Consider the following 21619-nt stretch of genomic DNA (forward strand, 5'->3'; position numbering starts at 1 on the left):
TTTGAGATTACAAAGGAAGGAAAAAAAGATGGTCCGTAAGGAGTAGCTGTGCTTCCCTTCCAGATAAGCAGCACCCTGTGACCACTCAGAGTGTGGCAGTGCAGAGCCTGGGCCACGTCCAGCCCCGCTGTCACCGGCCACATTTCCGTAGAGCCCATGAAAACACATGGGGCACGCAAGGCTGCACTGGGAACTTGGGAGCCAAACGGCTTATGCACAGCACATCATATTCTGAAAAAAGAGAAATGGCTATTATTGTCACCATGCCCTCCAGACTTCAGGAATGCACTGTCATTCCCAATGTGGGACGGTCTGCTCAACAAATCCGAGGTCTTTCTCCCAAGCACATCACCAACATTTACAGTGTGAGAGCAGATGCCAAAAAGGAGTCGGGTATATTCCTTATACGGTGCTAGGCATTGCTGCCAACGCACACGGCTGAGCTGCCCACCGACTGGCAACTCCCCACCCAGTCACTAAAGGGCCAGGCCGGGCAACACTGCAGGTCCCGGTCCCAGTCTTCCTCGTGTGCTCCAAAAGGCAGCCAGACGCAGGAAACCGGACTGTGAGTCTTTTCTCTATCCCAGCTGGACAGGTGACCGAGCAAGTACCAACCTCTCTGGCTGACTCATGTGTGAAGCCAGGACAAAAGCCGCACCTGGGCCTGTGGCATCCCAGGGCTGTCCCATGATAACTCCGGTACTCTGCAAACCCAGGGGTTCTCACCCATGAAAGGAAGGGAGGAGGCCCCTGCTCACTGCCAGCCACCCCTCCTGTCTCCAGAGAGCCAAGGCCGTGTGCACTGCAGTACCCCCCCACCACATGCTCGCCAAGAAATGCAGTGGCCTAACTGGCCCCGAGGGGGCAGCCACATGATGCCATCTCTCTGTCGTGTGGCTCAGTATCTGCGACAGAAACCAAATCATGGAATAGCTCCTCAGCGGGGGTGGGGAGACCCGCAGGAGCCACACCACGACCTCCTGCCCTTTCCTCTACCAACTGGTAATGGGGCCACAGCCCCTCTGAATACACCCACTATCTAAGATTTAATCTTCGCAACCCTCTCAGTGGAAGGGGTCCAGCAACTTGAAGGTCTGTCTGTCCAGCCCCCGAGCCCAGGCTCACAGGAGGGTTTCAAGAAGCCATGAAATGGGTGGAGACTCTCTGGTCCAGGACATCATGCCTGGAAGAGCACAGGACTGTGGACACCATCCCTGACCTCCCAGGTCGCCCATCCAGCAAGATGGCAAGAGAGGGCGTAGCACAGATGACAGGTCCTTAGTAAGGCCTGTGGCCAGCCAGCCAGAACCAGCTACCAAGGTGCTGAGGAAGGCACCAGGAGGGCTCTGCCCCATCCCGGGACATCACAAACACCCTCTCCAAGATTCAGACCTGCAAGGGTCTTGGCAGGTTAATGGGCTAGTGAGCCACGCAACGAAGGAGTGCAGAGGAACATGAGGTTCAGCGTCCGGGGCTGCACAGACAGCTTTCCACGTTCCAGACTGCATGAAAGTCAGAGATGAGCCCGCTGGGTGTGCCGAGGCCCCCCCTTCCAGTGGGAAGTCTGGCTCTGAGGAGGCTGCCCCCAGGGGCCAGAGAGGGCAAGCACTGGGGAAACTTCAGCCCTCCTGGCACAGGCTCAGGGAGCTTGTGCTGTGGGAAGTGGCCACACAGGGTCCCACAGGCCTATGCAGACGGACAGTCCCGGGAGGACAACCAGTGGTCCAAGTGGGGACAGAGGCTTCTCTGTTCTTCATGTGGGTTCCGGGGGTTGATCCTGGAGCCAGGGCGGTGAGGGGACAACACAGTACTTTTCCACGAGCTCCCAGGGTAATAGGATGTGCTCTCCAGGCCCGGTCCACCCGCCCTCCTTAAAATTAGGTGCAGCGTTCAATGTTCTTTCTTTAAAAACTGCCTGACTTCACTTTTCCATAATTTCCCATGAGAACCAGAGAGTGAAGAAATAATTTTATTAGCACAGCCCAAGGTGTGTCCTCCCAGAAAAGTCTCCACTTCCCTGGGAGACTGGCCCCAGCAACGTAAGAAGGCATCTTCAGGACACAAGCCCACAAGCACAGCACCTCATTCAGAGACCCACCTAAAAATCCTCCTTGGGCCTGGAAACACGCTGGGCTGCAGCTCCTTGGGGCAAAGCAGCACCGGAGGCCTGTAGGCAGAGGGACTGCGACCCCTGCTGGCCGGTTCCGGTTTCGCACTCACTCTCCTTTGCAAGCCACAGGTGGGTTTCAAAGCCCACTTCCTGCTCCTCGGCTGGGCCAGCCTGCCACCAAGCCTCAACACCCCAGGGACAGCAAACAAAGCAAAAGTACCGTACCTCTACCAGGCACCTCCTCCGCTATGTTACAAAGCCCACAAAAATCTAGTCACCAAAAGAGAAACCAGAAGCTCCTCTTCTGTTGTCCAAATTTATTTTAATCCACATGTACTTTATTAACAAAAAACAATCACAGACTTATAAAAAATGACCTGAACGTAACAAAAAGAATATAATTTTGGATCTCAGGCAGAAATTCTGACCCATGCTGATGTCCACCATAAACCCACACTGTCCTGTGGGCCCTGCCGGTGACCAGCAGCCAGCAAGCGGAGACCACTAAGAAAGGAAAGTTTAAGTTTTATGACAAAACTTAAAATCACCAAGGTGATACTATGGGGTTTATTTTATTTTTTAAAGATTTATTTATTTATTTGTGAGAGAGAGCAAGCGTGTACGTGCACAAGGTGGGGGCAGGGGGGCAGTGGGGGAGGGAGAAGAACAATCGCAAGCCGCCCATGCACTGAGCGCAGAGCCTGACACAAGGGGGGTTTGATCCCAGGACCCTGAGATCATAACCTGAGCCAAAATCAAGAATCAGACGCTCAAATGACTGAGCCACCCAGGTGCCCCAGTATGGGGTTTATTTTAAAGAAACTGGAGGAGTCTAGAAAAAGCAAGAAAGTATCCTAGAAACAGCCCAAGAAAATCATGTGTAACTGAGGCTCTGTAGGAACCAGGGGTGGACTGAACCACCGAATGGGAGCTTGAGGAACTCTGTACGCCAGCTTCCATCTGGGATCTGGGAATACAGTCGGGGCTCAAGTGGTGGAGCACAGAGAATAACAAGAACTGGCCTGGTGGGGAGGTCACAGGTTTGCTAAGAGCCTGCATTCAGAGCAAGACGCAGGCACCATGACACCAGCCAGACTTCCTGACACCGACGCCGTGTAAACCACGGGACTTCCACACACAGGAGAAGAGCGGCCTTGTGATCAGATGAGCCGGCAGACCTGGTAGGTTCTCTGCCAAGAGCACGCAGGAAAAGAGTACCCAGGACCAGTCAGGCTCCCCGCCCACCCCCACACACCCCCCCCACGGCAGCAGCTGAGAGACGGCCTCCCAGCCACGGCTGAGCATCCCTCTCCGCACACACCCTGCACTCAGCGCGTCCACGCCACGGCTCCTGCTGTGGCCGCGGGGAGATGAATTAGCTCACACCGTCTCTCAAAAGCACAGAGACGCCGAAGTGGAGGCAGTACTCAAGTGATCTGGAGCAACAGCCATCAAACTGGGCGCACATACCCTGAAGGACACGGAGACTCGCTGGGGCATCCGCGCGGCACAGCTGGTCTCAGGAGCGCGCTTCCAGGGCCCTAATGCCGCTAGTGCTCATTCTGAAACTGCTCTGAGAAAAGACTAGAATGGCCCGCAGCCAGGGAGTCGGCTGGTTGTCAGGTGGGCCCTCCTCTCTACCTCCCCCTGCCCCATGGTCCTTTCCCCATTTTGTGAGAGAAAACACCACCTGTCGGGGCACCTGGGTTGAGTGTCAGACTCTCGACTTCGGCTCGGGTCATGATCTCAGGGTCGTGAGGTCTTCTTGGAGTCTGCTTGGATTCTCTCTTTCCCTCTCCTTCTGCCCCTTCCCCTGCTCCTGTGCACGCACACTCTCTCTCTAAAATAAATAAAAATAAATCTTTAAAAAAAAGCCACCTGGCACCCTAAGTCTTACTAGGAAACACTGCTGAGGGCATAAACGCCTCAGGGGCACAAAACAAAGAGCTTAAAATACGGCTGTTGCAAAAGCCAACCTCAACCAGCCAGCGACACATCCTCGACCAAGTCAGGTGGTTTCCAATTCTTTCTTCAAAAGAACTGAAGAAGGACCTAGTCGAGTTGTCATCTAATGGCAGATCTTTAAAAATAAATTTTGATGAAATGTGCCCCAAATCACATAACCATCTCCGAGTTTGAGGAATTAAGAACGCCGTTACGACCAAACTTCCATCCTCATTCGCTTACGGGAATGAGGCTGTTCAGGGCTTACAGGCAAGCGTGGGAAACAGGAACAAAACCCACACTCGACCTTGTCCCACTCGAGCAACAGCAATGCTGTCCCACAGACGCATGAACAGGGAAAGCCTGCCATATCACCACGTGAGGTATACCTGACCAAATTTTACTGTCTGTGCAATAATTTGCCAGGATTTATGATATCTTACGCCATTTAGATCAACTGCATGCGAGGAATTGTAAAGACAGCTCAGTAAAGAAGAAAAACGTTAATACTCGGAACGTGGTGGTAAAAGAAAACAAATTTAAACGCACATAAATATTTTTGTGGCAGACGTACGTCATGCTAGATATGAACATTCTTACATTAAGATCTGAATCCTTAAGTATAGATTCCCAGGCCATGGTCCACATGCCCCAGGCCAAGGCTCCTCTCCTTGCGCACGCCACAGCGGCCCGTCCTGGGAGCACTGCGCGAACGGCCGGCTCCAGCCCGCGCCACCCAGCCACCGCCGCTGGGCCGAGCTCGTCCGTCAAATGCCCTTTGCGGCATGGCACCCCGAACAGCGCTCTGGAGATTCGGTGGCTGAAGAAAGGCGGTCATGGTGTTCAAAGCTAAAATGTGCTGACCCTCTTATTTGTCTTACAGTGGCCTCTAGAAGGCACTGAGTATGTCCACATGTAACGTTCCACCCTCTGCTCCTCCCAGAGCAATACAAGCCCCAGCTGCCTCCCCTCCCCGCTGGGAAACGAGCAGAGGCTGACACGACCCCACGCGCACCTACCTCGGGGTGCGCTTGCTTGGGGCCCGGCATGGCTTCAGGTGCCGGCAGGATCTCTTTCGCTGACGCCTTCTTCAACTTTTTGTTCTTTTTCTCTGTCATTTCGGTAACTTTTCTCTTCTGTTTTGCCATCCTGCAACAGAGAAGGCAAATTAATAAATACGTGGGAAATAAAACGTCTCAGGCCACACAACATTTTTAAACAAAGGGAAAGAGCACTCTCCCATTATTAAAGAAGTACACAGGTATTTCAGAAAATATGATACATGCAAGTGAAAAGAAAGTCAAAACCCCCAGTTCTCCTTTCTGATCAGCTGGGGAAGCCACAGCATCACAGGCCACAGATGACCGTCATGCACCTGTCACTAGGGCATTCGGTCACCAGCAGATGGAGGGGACCACGATGTGTCTGGGATGGCCTCCTTGGATTGTGGAACAAGCACCAAAAGGGGCCACATAAAAGGAATGACACACAACCTGAGAAGTGTCTGATTATGTCCACTTTCTCAAGCACAGTAGTATCTAGAACTCCATGTATAAGGACAGAAAAGAGCCCATGAATTCTAAAACCCATTTCCTTTGTGGGATTGTGCCACAGGGGAACCAAGAAATGGTTGAAGTACCAGAACCTGAAAGCATGTCAGAGAGGTCGTAGTGGAGAGCCCTACACTGAGGGGCACTGGCTGCTGCTGGGACATGAGAGGATTCCTCTGAAGGAGGAAGTCTGAGGGCAGATGTCTAGGGGGAGGGGATGTCTGAGGAGGACATCTGTGGAAACGACATTTAAGGGAGGACTTCTGAGGGAGGACATCTCAGGGAGGCTGTCTGTGGGAAAAACATCTGAGGGAAGAGGTCGGAGAGGGGACCTCTGAGGAAGGACCTCTGGGGGAGCGCATTTGAGGGAGGGGCAGCTGAAGGAGGGATGTCTGAGTGGGGGGACATCCGCAGAAAGACCTCTGAGGGAGGAATTCTGAGGGAGGGACATCTGAAGGAAGATATCTGAGGGGGGACATCTGAAGGAGGGATGTCTGAGGGGGGACATCTGAAGGAGGACATCTAGTGAGTGGGGAAGTCTGGGGGGGGGGGACATTTGCGGGAGAACATCTGAGGGGAGACCTCCCAGTGTCCAACCAGGCTGATTCTTGGAGGGAGACGTGGGAACCGAACCAGCTCCTGCTGCTGCAGTGAACGCCACTGCTGGGTGGCACTGACCGGAACAGCAAGAGCAAGAAGCAGCGTCACCACCCACTCCCCACCCCACCTCACCCCCACCCACCCCACCTGCTCCAGTGTCCCATGGCCCTCTTTGGGTGGAGCCAAAAAGGAGCTGAAAACATAAAAGCACTTTGCAGATGCCCACAAGCTGTGATGTGAGCACCACAATGTGGAGTATAAAATGTGCTTTCGGAGCTGAGACGGTGATCTAATAACCAGCACCTCCAAACATACACACCCTGCTTTTCATACATGTGGTTTTTGCAGAAACAACCCAATCACGCATAACAAATATATATACACACACACATATATGTGTAATACATGTACGCATTGCAGACTTATGTCTATATATTTTTAAATTTAATTTTTTAAATTTAAAATTTAATTTAATTTTAGACATGCTGTTCAAGGCTGTTTACATAGGTAAAGGGACAGAAACCCAATGTCTTCTTGACACCAGAATCCATTTTGGACTCTATCAAAAGATATTAAAAATATAACACACTCATTCAGCAAATATTTTTTTGAGAGCCAATTCTGTGCCAGGCACTGTGCTAGATGCTGAACACAGGGCAAACAGCACGGCAAATAAGAGCCTTGATTTCCTGAAGCCTCCCTTCTAGCGGGAAAGGGACCTATTTATTTAAATAGATAAATAGACCTATTTATTTAAGTAAATGAGAAAACACTTTTACATGGGGATAAATGCTATCAAGAAATAGAAGAAAGTGAGCACAGGTGACAGACAGGCAGGGTACATGCACAGTGGCAGGAGGCCTCTGTGAGACCAGTGAAGGACAGAGCAGGCAGCATAGGCAGAGCTGGGCGAGCAAAAGCTGGGTGCGTCCTGAGCCCGGCCTCTCACTGTGAACAGGTACCGAAACATAAAATTCCCCCAAAGCAAAACTGTTTCCACAGGGACAAAAGGGGAAAATTCCATCAAGTTATCAGCTGGTGGAACAGAGCACACACACACCATCGTCCAGCAATCCCACCACAGGCATGCTCTGCTCCTGTGTGTCGTCACTTGCCCGTCACTGTCACCACCTGCAGAGTGCTGAGCACGGGCTAGGAGCTGCTCTAGGCTGGATCGGGCAGTCCAAAAGACCTATCCACACACAGCTGACATACTTATGGGGGGACACAAATACAGGATACATCAGAAGATGGTAAGTGCAACCCGAAGCCAAACAGAAGTGGGAAAGCATGATGGGAACGGCAGCTATAAAGGGTGATCACAACGTAAAGGGCCTAGAAGCAATGCAGACCTGGAAAGCCCACATTTGGGTTCTAAATTCCATTCTCTATCAAAAAAACGGGGGGAGGGGCGCAGAGCTCCTTAAGATTCCCGGTCTGGAGCAAGTAAAGTGTAAGGTGAACCTGGGATATCAAGCTGTGCTGAACACCCAGGAAACAGTCAACTAATCATAGGGCCACATCCAAGAGGACACAGCGCCACCACAGAGGGCTCCCTCTCCCCTATTTGGGGCTGTGATTGATAACAACACAATGAAAGAGTCTTACTTAGAATCAGAAAAATTCCAAGCTCCACAGTCTTTAATTAAGCCTTATCTAAAAAAAGTATTCAAAGCCAGAGGCTACAAATTTCAATTAGCAGTGTAATAAGAAATCTTGAAAGAACAAGAAACTGTTGACACAGGGGCTTTGAAAAGACAAAGGACTCTGTCAGCCTATTACCTTGTTGGAGAAATAAGGAAAGTTTAGCAAATATTTACACACCAGTTACCATAAAAGTTAAGTTAAATCTTTATTCATTCTGTAAGTTATCATTAAAAAGTTTAATCACTAAGTCTATTTGCTAAAAAGAAAGACTTTTCCATATTATAAAAAGGTTTCTTTTACTAGTTCTAAGAAACGGTGTCTCATGACTTTGAGACAATCAATATTTGTTATAGAAAACGACATCTTACATTTACGGCCAGTCATGTTCAACAAGAGCGCCGAGACAATCTAATGGGAAAGAACAGCCTTTTTAACAAAAGGTTCTGGGACACCGGGACTTCCACACGCAAGAGAATGGACTGAGAGCCCTACCTCACACCAAACACAAAAGTTAACTCAAAATGGATCAAAAATCTAAGTGTAAGAGCTAAAACATAGGAGTAATCTTCAAGACCCTGGATTAGGCAACACTTTCTTAGATATGACACCAAAAACATTAGCAGCAAAAGAAAAAACAAATAAGTTGTGGACTCCTCAAAATCAGAAATTTTTGTGCTGCAAATGATGTCAGCAAGAAAGTACAAAGACTATGTCAAGAATTGGAAAAAATATGTGCAAGTCATATAACTGACAAGACACTGTGTCCACCATGTATGGAGAATTCTTACAACTCAACAAAAAAGACGACCCCATTTAAAAATAGACAAAGGATCTGAATACAGATTACCCCAAACGTGACACACAAATGGCCAATGAGGACATGAAAAGATGCTTAACATCATTCATCGCTAAGGAAATGTAAATCAAGTGACATGACACTTCATAGTCACTAGGCTGGCTATAATCAAAAAGATAATCGTAAGTATTGATGATGTGGAAAACTTGGAACCCTTCTTCACTGCTGGTGGGATGTAAAATGGTGCGGCCACTTTGTACAACAGCCTGGTAGATCCTCAAACAGTTAAAACGTGCTACCCTATGACCCAAGAACTCCACCAAAAAAAAATGGACACATCCACATAGAAATCCAAACCCTAATGTTCATAGCATTAGTCATAACATTTAAAAGGTATAAACAACCTAAATGTCCACCACCTGATAACCAGCTCACGAAATGTGGTATGCCCACGCCGCGCAACATTACTGCGCAAAAAGAAAAGGAATGAAGCACTGACTGGATAAATCCTGAAAACATTCTGCTCTGTGAGAGAGGCCTGTCATGGGATACTACAGATTGTATAATTTCGTTTACATGAAATTTCCAGAATGAGTAATTATAGAGACAGGAAGGTAGCCTGGTGTTTGCTCAGGCCTGGCGTGGGGGGGGGGGGGCAGGGGCAGGGAGTGACTGCAGATAGTACAGGGCTTCTTTTGGGAGAAGGAAAATGTGCTGAAATTAGGTGGCGGTGATGGTCATACAACCCTGTGAATACACTAAAACACACAAAGAAAAGAACCCTCTAATCCCTCTCAAATTATTTGTAATAAATTGAACAATATGATATCCCCGTACCAGTTCTCCTTCTTTCTTTTTTTTTTAATTTTATTTTTTTTATTTTATTTTTTTTTAAGATTTTATTTATTTATTTGACAGAGATAGAGACAGCCAGCGAGAGAGGGAACACAAGCACGGGGAGTGGGAGAGGAAGAAGCAGGCTCATAGCGGAGGAGCCCGATGTGGGGCTCGATCCCAGAGCACCGGGATCACGCCCTGAGCCGAAGGCAGACGCTCAACAACTGAGCCACCCAGGCGCCCCTCCTTTTCTCTTTTTGTGCCCTTAGCGGTAACCCTGTTTCAGAGCCGCTGAGAGGGGGCGTGAGCCTCTGGCACCTCCAGAGCCACCGAAGGCTCCTCGGCGTCCTCAGGGGCTGCTTGAAACACACGCAAACCAACAAAGGGAGAACCACATCTGCTGAGAAGGGTGCCGGAGAAGCCAGCCCCCCCGAAGGTTGACAGGGGTGAAGTGGCCTGGTGCCATCACCGCAGAAGGATCAAGACTCGTCCTGCACGTGTTCCTTTCTCCTCCCAGGCTTTTCTGCAAAACCTCCAGCTGCTCATAGAGCTCTGCCAGCTAAGTGCTGCCCGTACCTGCGGCCAGGAGGAAGGTCATGTGGAGGGGCAGCGGTGTGAGGGAAGCGAATCGTAAAGCAGTGGCCGTGAAAACACACACTGACCCCGAGCTTCCCGTGCGCCAGGCCCTGGTCCAAGTGCTGCACACGTCTGAACTCAGTTCCTCCATTGCCAGCGAGGGCAGCGCACCATCAGAGCGGCAGACCGGCAGATGACGCCCGAAACTGGAGAACCCGAGTCACACGCTCTGCTCTGGAAGTTAGAGGGCATCCCAGTTTGAAACGCTGCCGTTCTTTTCCAGATCCCCTACTGCCGGGGGGTTTCAGCTGTATGCACGTATTACTTAGCTAACTGGGTAGGTTAAAAATGCCATTTTTTTTACATAAACGATTTTTAAAATTCTATTGTCCAGGGTTAGCCAGAGAATGATGAAAAGGCTGTTATCATGTCTGCTGACAGGAGAATAAATTGGCACAGTCTTTTTAAAAAGTAATTTTATAACACTTATAAGTGCTTTGGCCTATAATTCCACTTCTGGAACTTATCCTGATGAAATAATCATGGACTGAGATTCAAATACAAGGATGACAAGGCACTGCACAAGGGATGACAACGCCTCTTCAATTAAAAAGTTGAAAACCCCAGAACTGTCCAACAATAGCTGACTGGGAAAATGAATGACTTGTTCGTGCACAGGAGCACGCCTGCCCCGAGAGCACACAGAACATTCAGTCATATGAGCAGGAGCTCAACGTACAACACAAAGGGAAAAGATGGGGCGTAAACCTACATATGTAAAAAGTGACCCTCGTTTTGTCAGAAAAATGATACACAAGTATGTATGAAGAAAAAAACTAGAAGAAAATACATTAAAATATTAACATTTTAGAGAGTTAGAATTACAAGTATGGTTTTTCCCCCTTCTATTTTTCTGTAATTTCTACAATAAAAGCAGAAGCACAACACTTTAAGGTACCAGCTCAAAGTGGAGCAAACAAATACTTCCACCAGCAGAAAGCTGAGGGCCCACATCAGACACACAGAGACCAGCTGACTGTCTGTGCCCGGCTACAGTTACTAGTTGGTTCATGTCAGCACCAACGGGCTGAGGCTGCTGGGTCTCCAGGCCTGAAAAGAAACCCCACAGGATCTTAAAAAAATAAATCAGCCTATGGGGAAAAGAGTCTTCTTAAATCTGAAACTCCCACCCGTAGCCCCCAAAGCCACCTCTCACCCAGGGCATGATACCTCTGATGTGTCCTGTCAGGCTGCAGGGAAAGGCCCCTGGAGGAAGGTGTGCGCCCTCACAATCCCCAACCCTGGAGGAAATCCGTCCAAGGAGTCCAGGAGTGGAATGCCAGCTCCTGTGCCAGGACTGGGACTTTGTTCCCATTCATTTTGATCCAAGACAGGTCTGCATTCTGACTTGCCCACTTAGAATGGCCTCCAGATTTTGCTCTCCTGGTACCTTACCCTCCCCTCCCCCTCCTCCAAATGCCAAACTCGAAGCCCAGTTACTACAAAAGCTCCAAATTTCTCAGTCACCGAGCCCCCCCCCTTTGCAGCTCACGCCCCTCAGCACCCCCAGGTCCAATAATCCTTCAGCCTCACCAGTGGTCCCACCACATTTCCCCACCCAAGCCACTTGTCTGGACAAGCCTCTCCTATCAAACCTCCAAGGTCTTCTCCCTTCTCTCACAGGACCTTAATTCCTGATCACAGAGGAAATCATAGCAACTGGAAGGGAACTTCCACAAGCTCCCACATCTACCCCCTACCCTTCTCTCCTGTTATAATGGAATCCTGCCATATTGCAACAGAGGCCAAACCCTCCACTCCGGTGCTGGGTTCCATGCCCCGCCCACACAGGGACATCACTGAGCAATTCCCCTCCTGCACTGTTTCAGCTTCCCTTCTACTCAATCAACTAAAATTTCCCACATCGTAAAAACTCTCTTGATCTCACATGCTCTTCACCCCATTTCTGCTTCCTCCTGTTCAAGACCCTCAAGAGCCACCTACCTGCCCTGCCTGGAACCCCTTCCCACCAGGCTTCTACCACTCTACCACAACTGTTCTCAAGATTACCAATGACACCATAAGGACAAAGACTCTCTCCGTGACCAAACTCTAGCCAGGCTCCTCTCTCCACTTGAACGAAACACTAATACAGTTTCTAACAGCTCAAGGCCCCATCCCTACGATGACCCTAGTGCCCTTAAAAAGTGCCTGCCTGAGAAAAGTCAAGGCTGCCATAAGAATCCAGCCAACACCTGAAGATGGGGCCCCATGGGACAGCCCTGTGGAAGGGCAGGAGGCCACATTTGATAAGTGCCACTTAGCAAACCCAAATGGGTTTCACATGGACAGACACGCCCACCCTGGGTTTTGCAGTCTTTCACTTCCTAAGTCTACTGAGTGCCGCTCCCCCTTCCATCCCTATTCCCTCAGTTCCCTCTGCACAAATCCAAGGTGTGTTCAGTTCATACAGCTCTTACCCCTACTGCAACAGTTATTACTGATTAAAATCCAGCCTTACCTCTTTACCTACAGTCTGGCTTGCTACTTGCAGACATGAAATCCCACGGCAGATTCCGAGTACTCACATTTGACCTAAGAGCAGCATCTGATAACTGATGCTCACTTCTCACTCCACATTCTTTTTTTCTCTTGGCTTCCAAAACAGACCCCACAACCATCTGCTTTTCCTCCTACCCGTTCACCGCCCTGACCGTCGGCACTAAAGAACTCCAGTCTTCGAGCCCACTTTCCTCTCTGCCTACATTCATTCTCTAAGTGATCTCACCTAGTCCTGCAGCTCTAAACACCAACTATCCACTGGTGACGGCGAACTTCTCCCTGAACTGCACCAGTACACTGTATCACCCACACCCTCACACATCATCTCAAACACAACGCTTCAAAGTCGACACTTCTGATCGTCCTCCACAAACCCAACTTCCTGTGCTTTTGTCCTCTCAACGAATGGCCACTTGGTGAAATCCGGATTTTAGCTCAAGCTAAAGACTGCGGTGTCCCACCACTCCGGTATCGGACACACTGTTAACCCCGTTGGCCTTGTCCAGAGGGCGGTGACTACCTTTCATTCCCTGTACCACTATCCTCCCATCTGCACTTCTCAGGAGCCCCCTGCTCCTCCAGTCCATTTCCAACACAGCATGCAGAATGACTCGGGAATGCCCAAGTCAGGCTTGCCGGACACCTTCCCAAGGCTTCCCATTTCGCCCGGGGAGTCGTCCGCGCGACCTCATCTTGGCCTGCGGGCGCAAGTGTATGCCCGACGTCCCCCGCCCATCGCCGTTCCCCGCCCGCCGGCCCGTGCTCTCGCCGCAAAGGCTGCTGCTGCCCTCCGGGTCACTCCACCCCGGGGCGTCTGCCAACACTACCGCGGCCCGCTCTCCGCGCCCTGCTCCGCCTCATTTTCCTGCAGGCGCCCACCACCACCTTACTTATTCATTCTGTCCCCTCAGAACGCAAGCGCCCCAGGTCGGCGTCGTTTCCGCCGCGAGCTCGGCGGCCAGCCCGGGCCCGGGGCAGGCGGACGCGCGGGAGCCCCGAACGCTTTAATTAAGGGGCGGTTTGTGGCGAAGGGAATGCCAGGCTCGGGGGGGTACAGCCCGGAGCAGCCGGAGGCTCGGAGCCCGCGTGCCCTCTGCGAGACTCCGCCGGTCCCTTCCGCTAGCCGCCCGGTTCCCGCACCCACGTGGGAGCCACCCCGCGACCCGCGACCCCCGACCCCGCAGTCCTCGCCTACCTTCGCGTGGCCGCCTACCCGGGCTTCCGGCAGGCGCACCGCCCTGGTAATATGGTCCCGCCCTCCGGAGCGGCGTCACCCATTGGCCGAGGCACGCCTCTGTCTGCCCGCCGACCAATGGCATGCGGCAGCCGCGAGGGGGCAGGCCCAGGTGCGGACGCGGGCTGGTGGCGTCATCTCTGGGCGCTGTCGGTTGCCGGGAGCCGCGGGTTGCCTAGCAACGCCCCCTGCGCGGGCCTCGGGACCTGGGGCACAGCGCCTCCTTTCTGGCCGCGGGGGCCGGGAGACCCCAGGCGGACGGCCCCCAGCGGTCTGTCTGGGCGCACCAGATTCGTCTTAAACAGAACTCATTGGTATGAACTGAAGATGCCGTAACTATAGACAGTGCACAATGAACGCCGCACAGGTGGAGCCCCGGGAATGCGGTCGCCGGCTTAGGGGTCGCCCGGGCGGCCCCACGTGGCTGGCAGGGCCCGAGTGGGGTGACTCCCGCTGCCTCGGAGCATCTGGGGGTCTAGGGACGGGAGCGCTGCGCCGGGCGGGCAGTGCGGGGCCGCAGCGGGAGCAGGTGTAGTTCTGCGGCGCCTCCTCTGCTTCTAGGTGCGAGGGTGGCTCCGCACTCGCGCAGGTGCGGCTCGGGCCACTCCCCGCTCTCGGTGCGGGTGCGGTCGCTCCCCTCGAGTCTCCCCCGGGTCGGGTGCGGCTCCGGTCGATCCGCTCTCTGGCTGGCTCAGTCGGGGGAACATGCGACTTTGGATCTTGGGGTCATCAATTTGAGCCCCACAGTGGGTGTAGAAATCACTTAAAAATAAAAAACCTTGAAAGATAATCATTCTGTTTTACGCCATCAGAGTGAAATATTCTGAGGGGGTAAAAGGAAACCCGGAGGGGCGCCTGGGTGGCACAGCGGTTAGGCGCCTGCCTTCGTCTCAGGGCGTGATCCCGGCGTGATGGGATCGAGCCCCACATCAGGCTCCTCCGCTATGAGCCTGCTTCTTCCTCTCCCACTCCCCCTGCTTGTGTTCCCTCTCTCGCTGGCTGTCTCTCTCTCTGTCGAATAAATAAACAAATAAATATTAAAAAAAAAAAAAAAAAAAAAAAGGAAACCCGGAGTACTACACCTGACATTTAGCAACATTTTCCACTCAGGGCTCAGTCGCTTCTGGAAGAGGCAGCAAGAAGGCTGAGAACCTGAACAGGGATTGACGGCGTGGTGGGCTAGGGCTGCTAAGGGGGAGGGTTCTAGTAAGGTCCCATCTTTGAGCTGAGACCCTGAACAGCTACACTGTAAGAGTCAATATGACCAGGGTAGACCAGCCTTGCAGGGGCTTCATAAAATCCGTATTAAATTCACCTCAATTTCTGACTGCATTCAGGCAATCAGGGTTTATTGGCGCTGCTAGCCTGCTCAAAGAAGAAAGGGTAAAATCTTCCTAGAAGAAAAGTATAGTATCCCATAGACCAAATTATAATTGCTCATTATATATTATGAGCATATATTATGTATATTATGTCCAGCACTCAATAGGAAACAGCTATGTGCACAAGGAGACAACACAATGTGATAGAAAACCAAGAAAAAGAAGGTGCCATTTTCACCCTTCAATGGACTGCGGACACGCTCACCCAACGTTGTAACTTCATGGGTCTGAAAATGTCCGGCTCCTGATGGACAGCTCCAGTCACATACTAGTATTGATGAGGTTGGGGAATATATATGAGGTTCAGTGGGGTGGGGTCCGGAGCCGACGACCAAGAAAGAATTCTTGAGGCGTCTTTGGTGCAAAATGGTGGTTTATTAAAGCACGGGGACGGGACCCGAGGGCAGAAAGAGCTGCTGCCCCGGGGTTGTGAGGAATGGCCTATTTTATACCCTCAAGTGGGGAGGGGGCTAGGGATAGCGTAAGTTTTTAAGGAATTTTGGAAGCAAGGTCTCCAGGACCTTGAGGGGGCTGGCTACTGTTGGGTGAGGGTCATTTATAACTGTCTAATAAAACCTTAGTCATGAGACCCTTCAGATGTATATCGGTGGGCCATATGCTTGGGGAATGATTGCCAACACGTATCTTGGGGGGGGGCGGTTAGAGATAAAGGAAGTTTCCAAAGGAATTTTTATACGTTAGACTAACAGGATCTTGGTGGAGGGGAGGGGATCAGGCCAGGACTGCCTTTTGCCCTTAGCAAAGTATTAACATTGAGGCAGCTGAGTTCCTAGAGGAATGTCACCATGCCTGTTTCAAGGACTTGTCAACGGGCTGTAGGTAGTAAGGACTGTTTCTTTGTCCTTTAGGGCAGCCAGGAGTGCCTGAGGAATGTCGCATACATGGGGGGGGGGGTGCAGGGTGTCAGCTTCTGCTTTGTCTTCAGCTTGCCTTCCGTTCCCTCATCAGTATGCTGTCCATGGCCAGGTGCTCCATCGCTAAGGCCGGGTAGCACATCCAGAGCCCCTTAGCATGGTGTGTAATTCTCTGCAGCAGAGGTCACGGCTTTGTGCCAAGGTCTAGGGGATGGTGCCAGGGACCAAACACAGTCTCATCTACCATGTATGTACCTCTCTAGGTCTTTTGGACCTTCCAAGTTATAGGGCCCCAGTGCAGGAGAGCTTATGCCACAAATTGGATTGGGCCTCACTCAACACCAACAGACTTCCGAGTTTCCTAATAAATGGATGGTGGTCATATTAAATAGGGTCTATGCTGCCCCCCAAATCCAAAAGGCAGAAAATCATATTTGTTTTCTATTTCTACATACCAAATGAACACAAAATTTAGCAGTTTAAAACAATAAATTTAGCAGCTTCATGTCACAGTCTCTGAGTGGTCAGGAGACCGGTGCAGCTTAGCCCTGTGCCTCTGACTCACGGTCCCTCACACAGCTTAAGTCAAGGTGTCTGCCAGGGCTGTGGTTTCATCAGAAGGCTTGTCCGGGGGACAGTCCATTTCCAAGCTCACGTGTGGCTATTGGAAGGATTCACTCAAAGGTCACTGGGCTGAGGGCCTCAGTCCTCACTGGCCATCAGCAAAAGGCCTCCCTGAGTTCCCTGTCACATGGCAGCTGTCTTCCCTGGAGCGAGTGAGCAGGAGGGTGCACAAGAGGGAAGTCACAGGCTCTCTGAAACCACATATTGTATGATTCTATTTACATGAAATGTCTACAACAAGCAAATCCAGAGACAGAAAGTAGATCAGTAGTCGCCAGGCGCTGCTCTTGTGGAGAGAATGGGGAGTATTAATGTGTATGAGGCTTCCTTTGGGGACACTGAGAATGCTCTGGAACTAGATAATGCTGATGATTGCCCAACATTGCAAATGTACTGAGTGGTCCCGAATTATTCACTTTAAGATGGTTAGAATGGTGAATTTCGTGGGGTTCTTATCATGAGAAAAAAATGTTTGTTCCCCCATAAATGTGGTTATGTTATTCATGTCAAAAATAGCTGTGTGTGCTGGGATCTGTGTGTCTCCAGTCGCGGGGCTCCCCACCCAGCCATCTTGGCTGAACTTTGTTGAATATGTGAAACAGTAACAGGAGTCCAAAACTTAAGACTGAACAAGAAAGTATTCTATCGCTCCCAACACTCCTGCCTCACTCCCACCCACCCAACCCCACACAGGTAGCCAACTTCATTAGTTTCTGGTTTATGCTTTCTGAGCTGCTTCTACCAGCCACAGGCAGATGTGTGCTTGCTTCTTTCTGCTCTCCCCTCTACAGAAGGCAGCACTGCACACGTTCTTCTGCACCATGCTCCTCCAAGCCAACAGTCCATCCTGGAAATCTTCCATCAGTTTACAGTCATCCTCTCATCCTTTCCTACAGCTTCATGGGGCCCCGTGGGTGGACTTACCCTGGCTCATCTAATCAGTATCCATACACAGGCATTCAGTCTCTAGCTCTGCCAATTGTAAATTGTGCTGCGATGAACAATCGTGCACACGTGTATTTTACTATTGGTGGTGGTATACCTTCAGGGTAGACGCCTAGGGGTGGGTTTGCCAAATATAGTTTTGCTGGGTATAGCCAGATTTTCCTCCATAATGGTGGACATTTGGCATCCCCACCAGCCATGTGTGGACATCTCTCTTGCTTACAGCCTTGTCAATGGAATATGCCACTCAAGTTTGGATTTCTGCTCATCTCATCTGAGAAACAGGACCTCGGTGTGGTCTTACTTTGCATCTCTCCTAACTCAGTGAGGTGGAACATCACTTTCTACTCCCCAGGATCATCCTTATATACACTTTTTTTTAAAGATTTTATTTATTTACTTGACAGAGAGACAGCCAGCGAGAGAGGGAACACAAGCAGGGGGAGTGGGAGAGGAAGAAGCAGGCTCCCAGCGGAGGAGCCCGATGTGGGGCTTGATCCCATAACGCCGGGATCACGCCCTGAGCCGAAGGCAGACGCTTAACGACTGCGCCACCCAGGCGGCCCCATCCTTATATACTCTTATGTCACTTCATTCTTCACCCATCTTCCTATCTGGTTTCTCAGCTTTTTTCCCCTCTGTGTGTACATTCTTTGTGTATTAGAGATATCAACCTTTATCTGTGACCTATGTTGCAAATACCTTGTCCTCGTTTGTCACCTGTCCTTTGGTCTCGTGTATGCTGTTCTCCACCATGCAACCGTGCTTTGCCACTATGAACTCTTTCCTTCATCTATCTGACTTTTGCACCATTGTGAGGAAGCCTTTCCCATTCCCAGTTTTGGAGAAATTCACCCAAGTTTTCTTCCCATCACCTGTTTGGTTTCATTTCTTACATTCACATCTCTGATGGGAGTCCTTGCCTGCGTGTGATGTAAGGTACAGACCCAATGTTACCTTTGTCTAAACAGCTACCCGGTTGAACCAACACTGCTGTTCGAAAAACTGGTCTTGGCTCCAGTGATTTGAGACACACCTCCTATCACATCCAAGTTTCCACACGCACTTGGATTTGTTTCAGGTTTCTGAGTCCGTTGTACGGGCCCATCCATTGCTGTGCCTGCAGTGCACGGTTTTATGCACGGGGCTTTACGGTGCACCATGAGACCAAGCAGGGCTTTCATCCCGTGTCTCCTTCGCTCTTCCTCCACGTGTAGTTTTCCATATGAACTCAAATGTCAACTTGTGGAGCTCCAGAAAAGCAGCTTGTTGGTATTTTTATTGGGATCCTCTTAGATTTAAAATTAATTTAGGCAAGCCAAAACTAATGGCAGACAACAGAAAAATCAGAAAAGACATGACCATTCTAAGCCCTGAGCTCTACAGTCACACACTTTGCAAGGACACTTAGAAGGAAAATAGAAAACTTGGAAACTGCCAAGTTTCCAAATGGATTAATTCCTCTTACAAAGGCACTTTTCAAAACTACTATCGAAAGAAAGAAAGAAAGAAAGAAAGAAAGAAAGAAAGAAAGAAAGAAAGAAAGAAAGAAAGAAAGAAAGAAAGAAGAGGAAGAAAGGAAGAAAAGAAAGAAAGATTGAGAGAGAGGATGATGAAGTTAGAAATGGTTCTGACCATTAAAACAATAGCAACTGATATGTTTTTTTAGGGAGTGGGAAACTTTCTGCTTTTTGGAGCGGAGTTGGTCTTTATGTTAAAGTGGCTACATACCAAGTCTGTTTATATGATTCATCGTTGTCCAGATTGTGTATTGTTCTGCTATTTTAACTTTTTATATGTAAAGAACTAAAAATAAGAGAGAATAAAGTAATAAATTGGTGGATATAATCTTAAAAAAATAAAATTAAATTAATTTAGGCAAATGGACATCTTTATGATGTTGTCTTCCAAGAACAAGGCCTATCTTGCTGGTTTGTGTCTACTTTTATGTCTTTTGTGTTTTAAAGTTTTGTCCGCTCTAGATCTTGCATAGATCTCCTTGGGTTTATTCCTAAGTATTTTATCTTTATTGCCATTGTAAATGGGATTTTTCTCTTCCGTTATATCTTCAGATTGTCGTTTATGGCAATGAAGGCTATGGACTCCTGTGTGTTAATTTTGTATCTTGTTACCTTAAATCCTTGCATTATTAGAGGACTACAAACATTTTATGATCTTATGGAAATTACGTCTCACGTCCTACTTTACTGAGCACCATGTTACAGAGATCTGAGATACTGCACTTGTCTTCCCCTTTCCTCCATGTCTCTACTCCCAAGAACTCAGTCTGGGCCCAGTGCCAGGTCTTCATTCCCTCTCCCTCTCTCCCACCCTGTGATTTCATCTGTTGCCATGGCTTTCCATCCAACCATATGCCAATGACTCTAAATCCCGTTTCTGGTCTTGACCTCACCCCCTGGACTTGCTTACCCACCTGGCTACATGGCTTCTCTACACAGCAGTCCAGTAAATATCTCAACCAGAACACACTCACAGCCCAACTCTAGATTCTTCCTTTCAAACCTGTTCCCTTGCTCACCGTGCCATACGCCTCCCCATCCTAAGTACCACCAAGAGAAGCAAGGTGCTGTCCCCACTCCTCTCTGCCTGTCACCCTGCACATCTTGTTAACAGTGACAGGCTTTCCATGTCTCCCTCCCCCAACCATTTCAGGGCTCCACAATCTCACACCCAAGTTACCCACTCTGTCCTCCGAATGCATTCTCCACCTCATAATGGCCAGAAATACCCCTTTAGAGTGTGGATCAGATTACTGTATTATTCATTTTGAGGATAACACGTTTGTAATTTTTTAAACGCATTCTCTATGTCCAACATGGGGCTTGAACTAACGACCCTGAGATCAAGAGTCACCCGCTCCATCGACAGAGCCAGCTAGGCGCCCCTGATGTTTATTATTTCACTTTTTAAAAAGATCTATTCATTTATTTTAGAGAGAAAGAGAGGGTGTCCGTGAGCAGGGCGAGGGGCAGAGGGAGAGAAAAGCAGACTCTGTGCTGAGTGTAGAGCCCAATGCGGGGCTTGATCTCAGAACCCTGAGATCATGACCTGAGCTGAAACCGAGAGCCAGCACTTAACTGGCTGAGCCACCCAGGTGTCCCCCGCATCTGTAAGTTTAAAATTCCCTCAAGGATTCCTCAGCAGCCCATGGCCTCATAGCTACTCTCCACACTGGCCAGGCGGGAGCCTGATGCCTGTCTCATAACTAACCCATATAACGCAGCCACACAAGTGACAACTTCAAGACAGGAGAGCACAGCAAGTCTGTGTGTGTTGTATTTCTGTTGTTGCAAAATCATCCTTTGGGCTACAGAAGAGGCGGCTTTACACATAACGGCTCTGGTACTCGTCACCATAACGGAGTTTGTACTTTTAGAAGCAAATGCATGTTCAGACCACCTTCGCTACTCCTCAGAGGACTACAACAAATCAAAGCAGTGCGGGACGCGGATGCTGGGGGAGGCTGTGGGGGCGGTGCGGGTATGGGACGTGCTTTCTGCTCAATTTTGCTGTGACACCTGAAACTGCTCTTAAAAAACCAGTTTAACCAAGTAAAAAAAGTCAAGTCACACATGATCCTGCCCCAGGCTTGTACTTCAAATAAGTAACCGTCAGGAAACACGAAGATTCTGCCCTGGCCCTGGACGTTGCCGCGGGAGTTCGAACCCGCACCTCAGGCCCAACTCCCGCCAAACACTCCTGAGCGCCCCCTACGGGTCTCTGGTCTCCATTCAGTAAAACTGCTTTCCTAAATCACAAGGATTTTCCTAATTCAGCGAAAATTACAGCGATACTGTTTTCTCCACCGTCGTTCTTCCTACAGACTCCATCTTACCGTTGGATGCTGGGCTGGATTCCAGGACGTGGTGCACCTGATCCTGCCCGCTACTGAGGTTACGGGGGCCTCCAGCTGAGC

General features: G+C 49.9%; 1 protein-coding gene across 4 annotated transcripts in view; it reads right to left on the reverse strand.

Annotated features, from left to right (window-relative positions):
• CHLSN (cholesin) overlaps positions 1-13874 on the reverse strand; it is a 126609-nt gene extending 112735 nt beyond the window's left edge. Inside the window, exons 1-2 of one of the 4 annotated variants that reach the window (XM_045813331.2) lie at positions 13818-13874; positions 5074-5203 (exon numbers count right to left, since the gene is read on the reverse strand). In XM_045813331.2, the coding sequence (XP_045669287.1) occupies positions 5074-5202 (129 nt within the window). In that variant the 5' untranslated portion in view covers position 5203; positions 13818-13874. Of the gene's footprint in view, positions 1-5073; positions 5204-10060; positions 10295-13512; positions 13772-13817 lie in introns of those variants that run through there. The other 3 variants (XM_045813330.2, XM_045813326.2, XM_045813332.2) reach the window with 3 other exon arrangements.
• Between the last annotated feature and the right edge of the window lie 7745 nt (positions 13875-21619).

This window comes from Ursus americanus, chromosome 2, assembly GCF_024610735.1.
Source record: "Ursus americanus isolate L20-20 chromosome 2, mUrsAme1.1.p, whole genome shotgun sequence".
NCBI classification, from domain to species: domain Eukaryota; kingdom Metazoa; phylum Chordata; class Mammalia; order Carnivora; family Ursidae; genus Ursus; species Ursus americanus.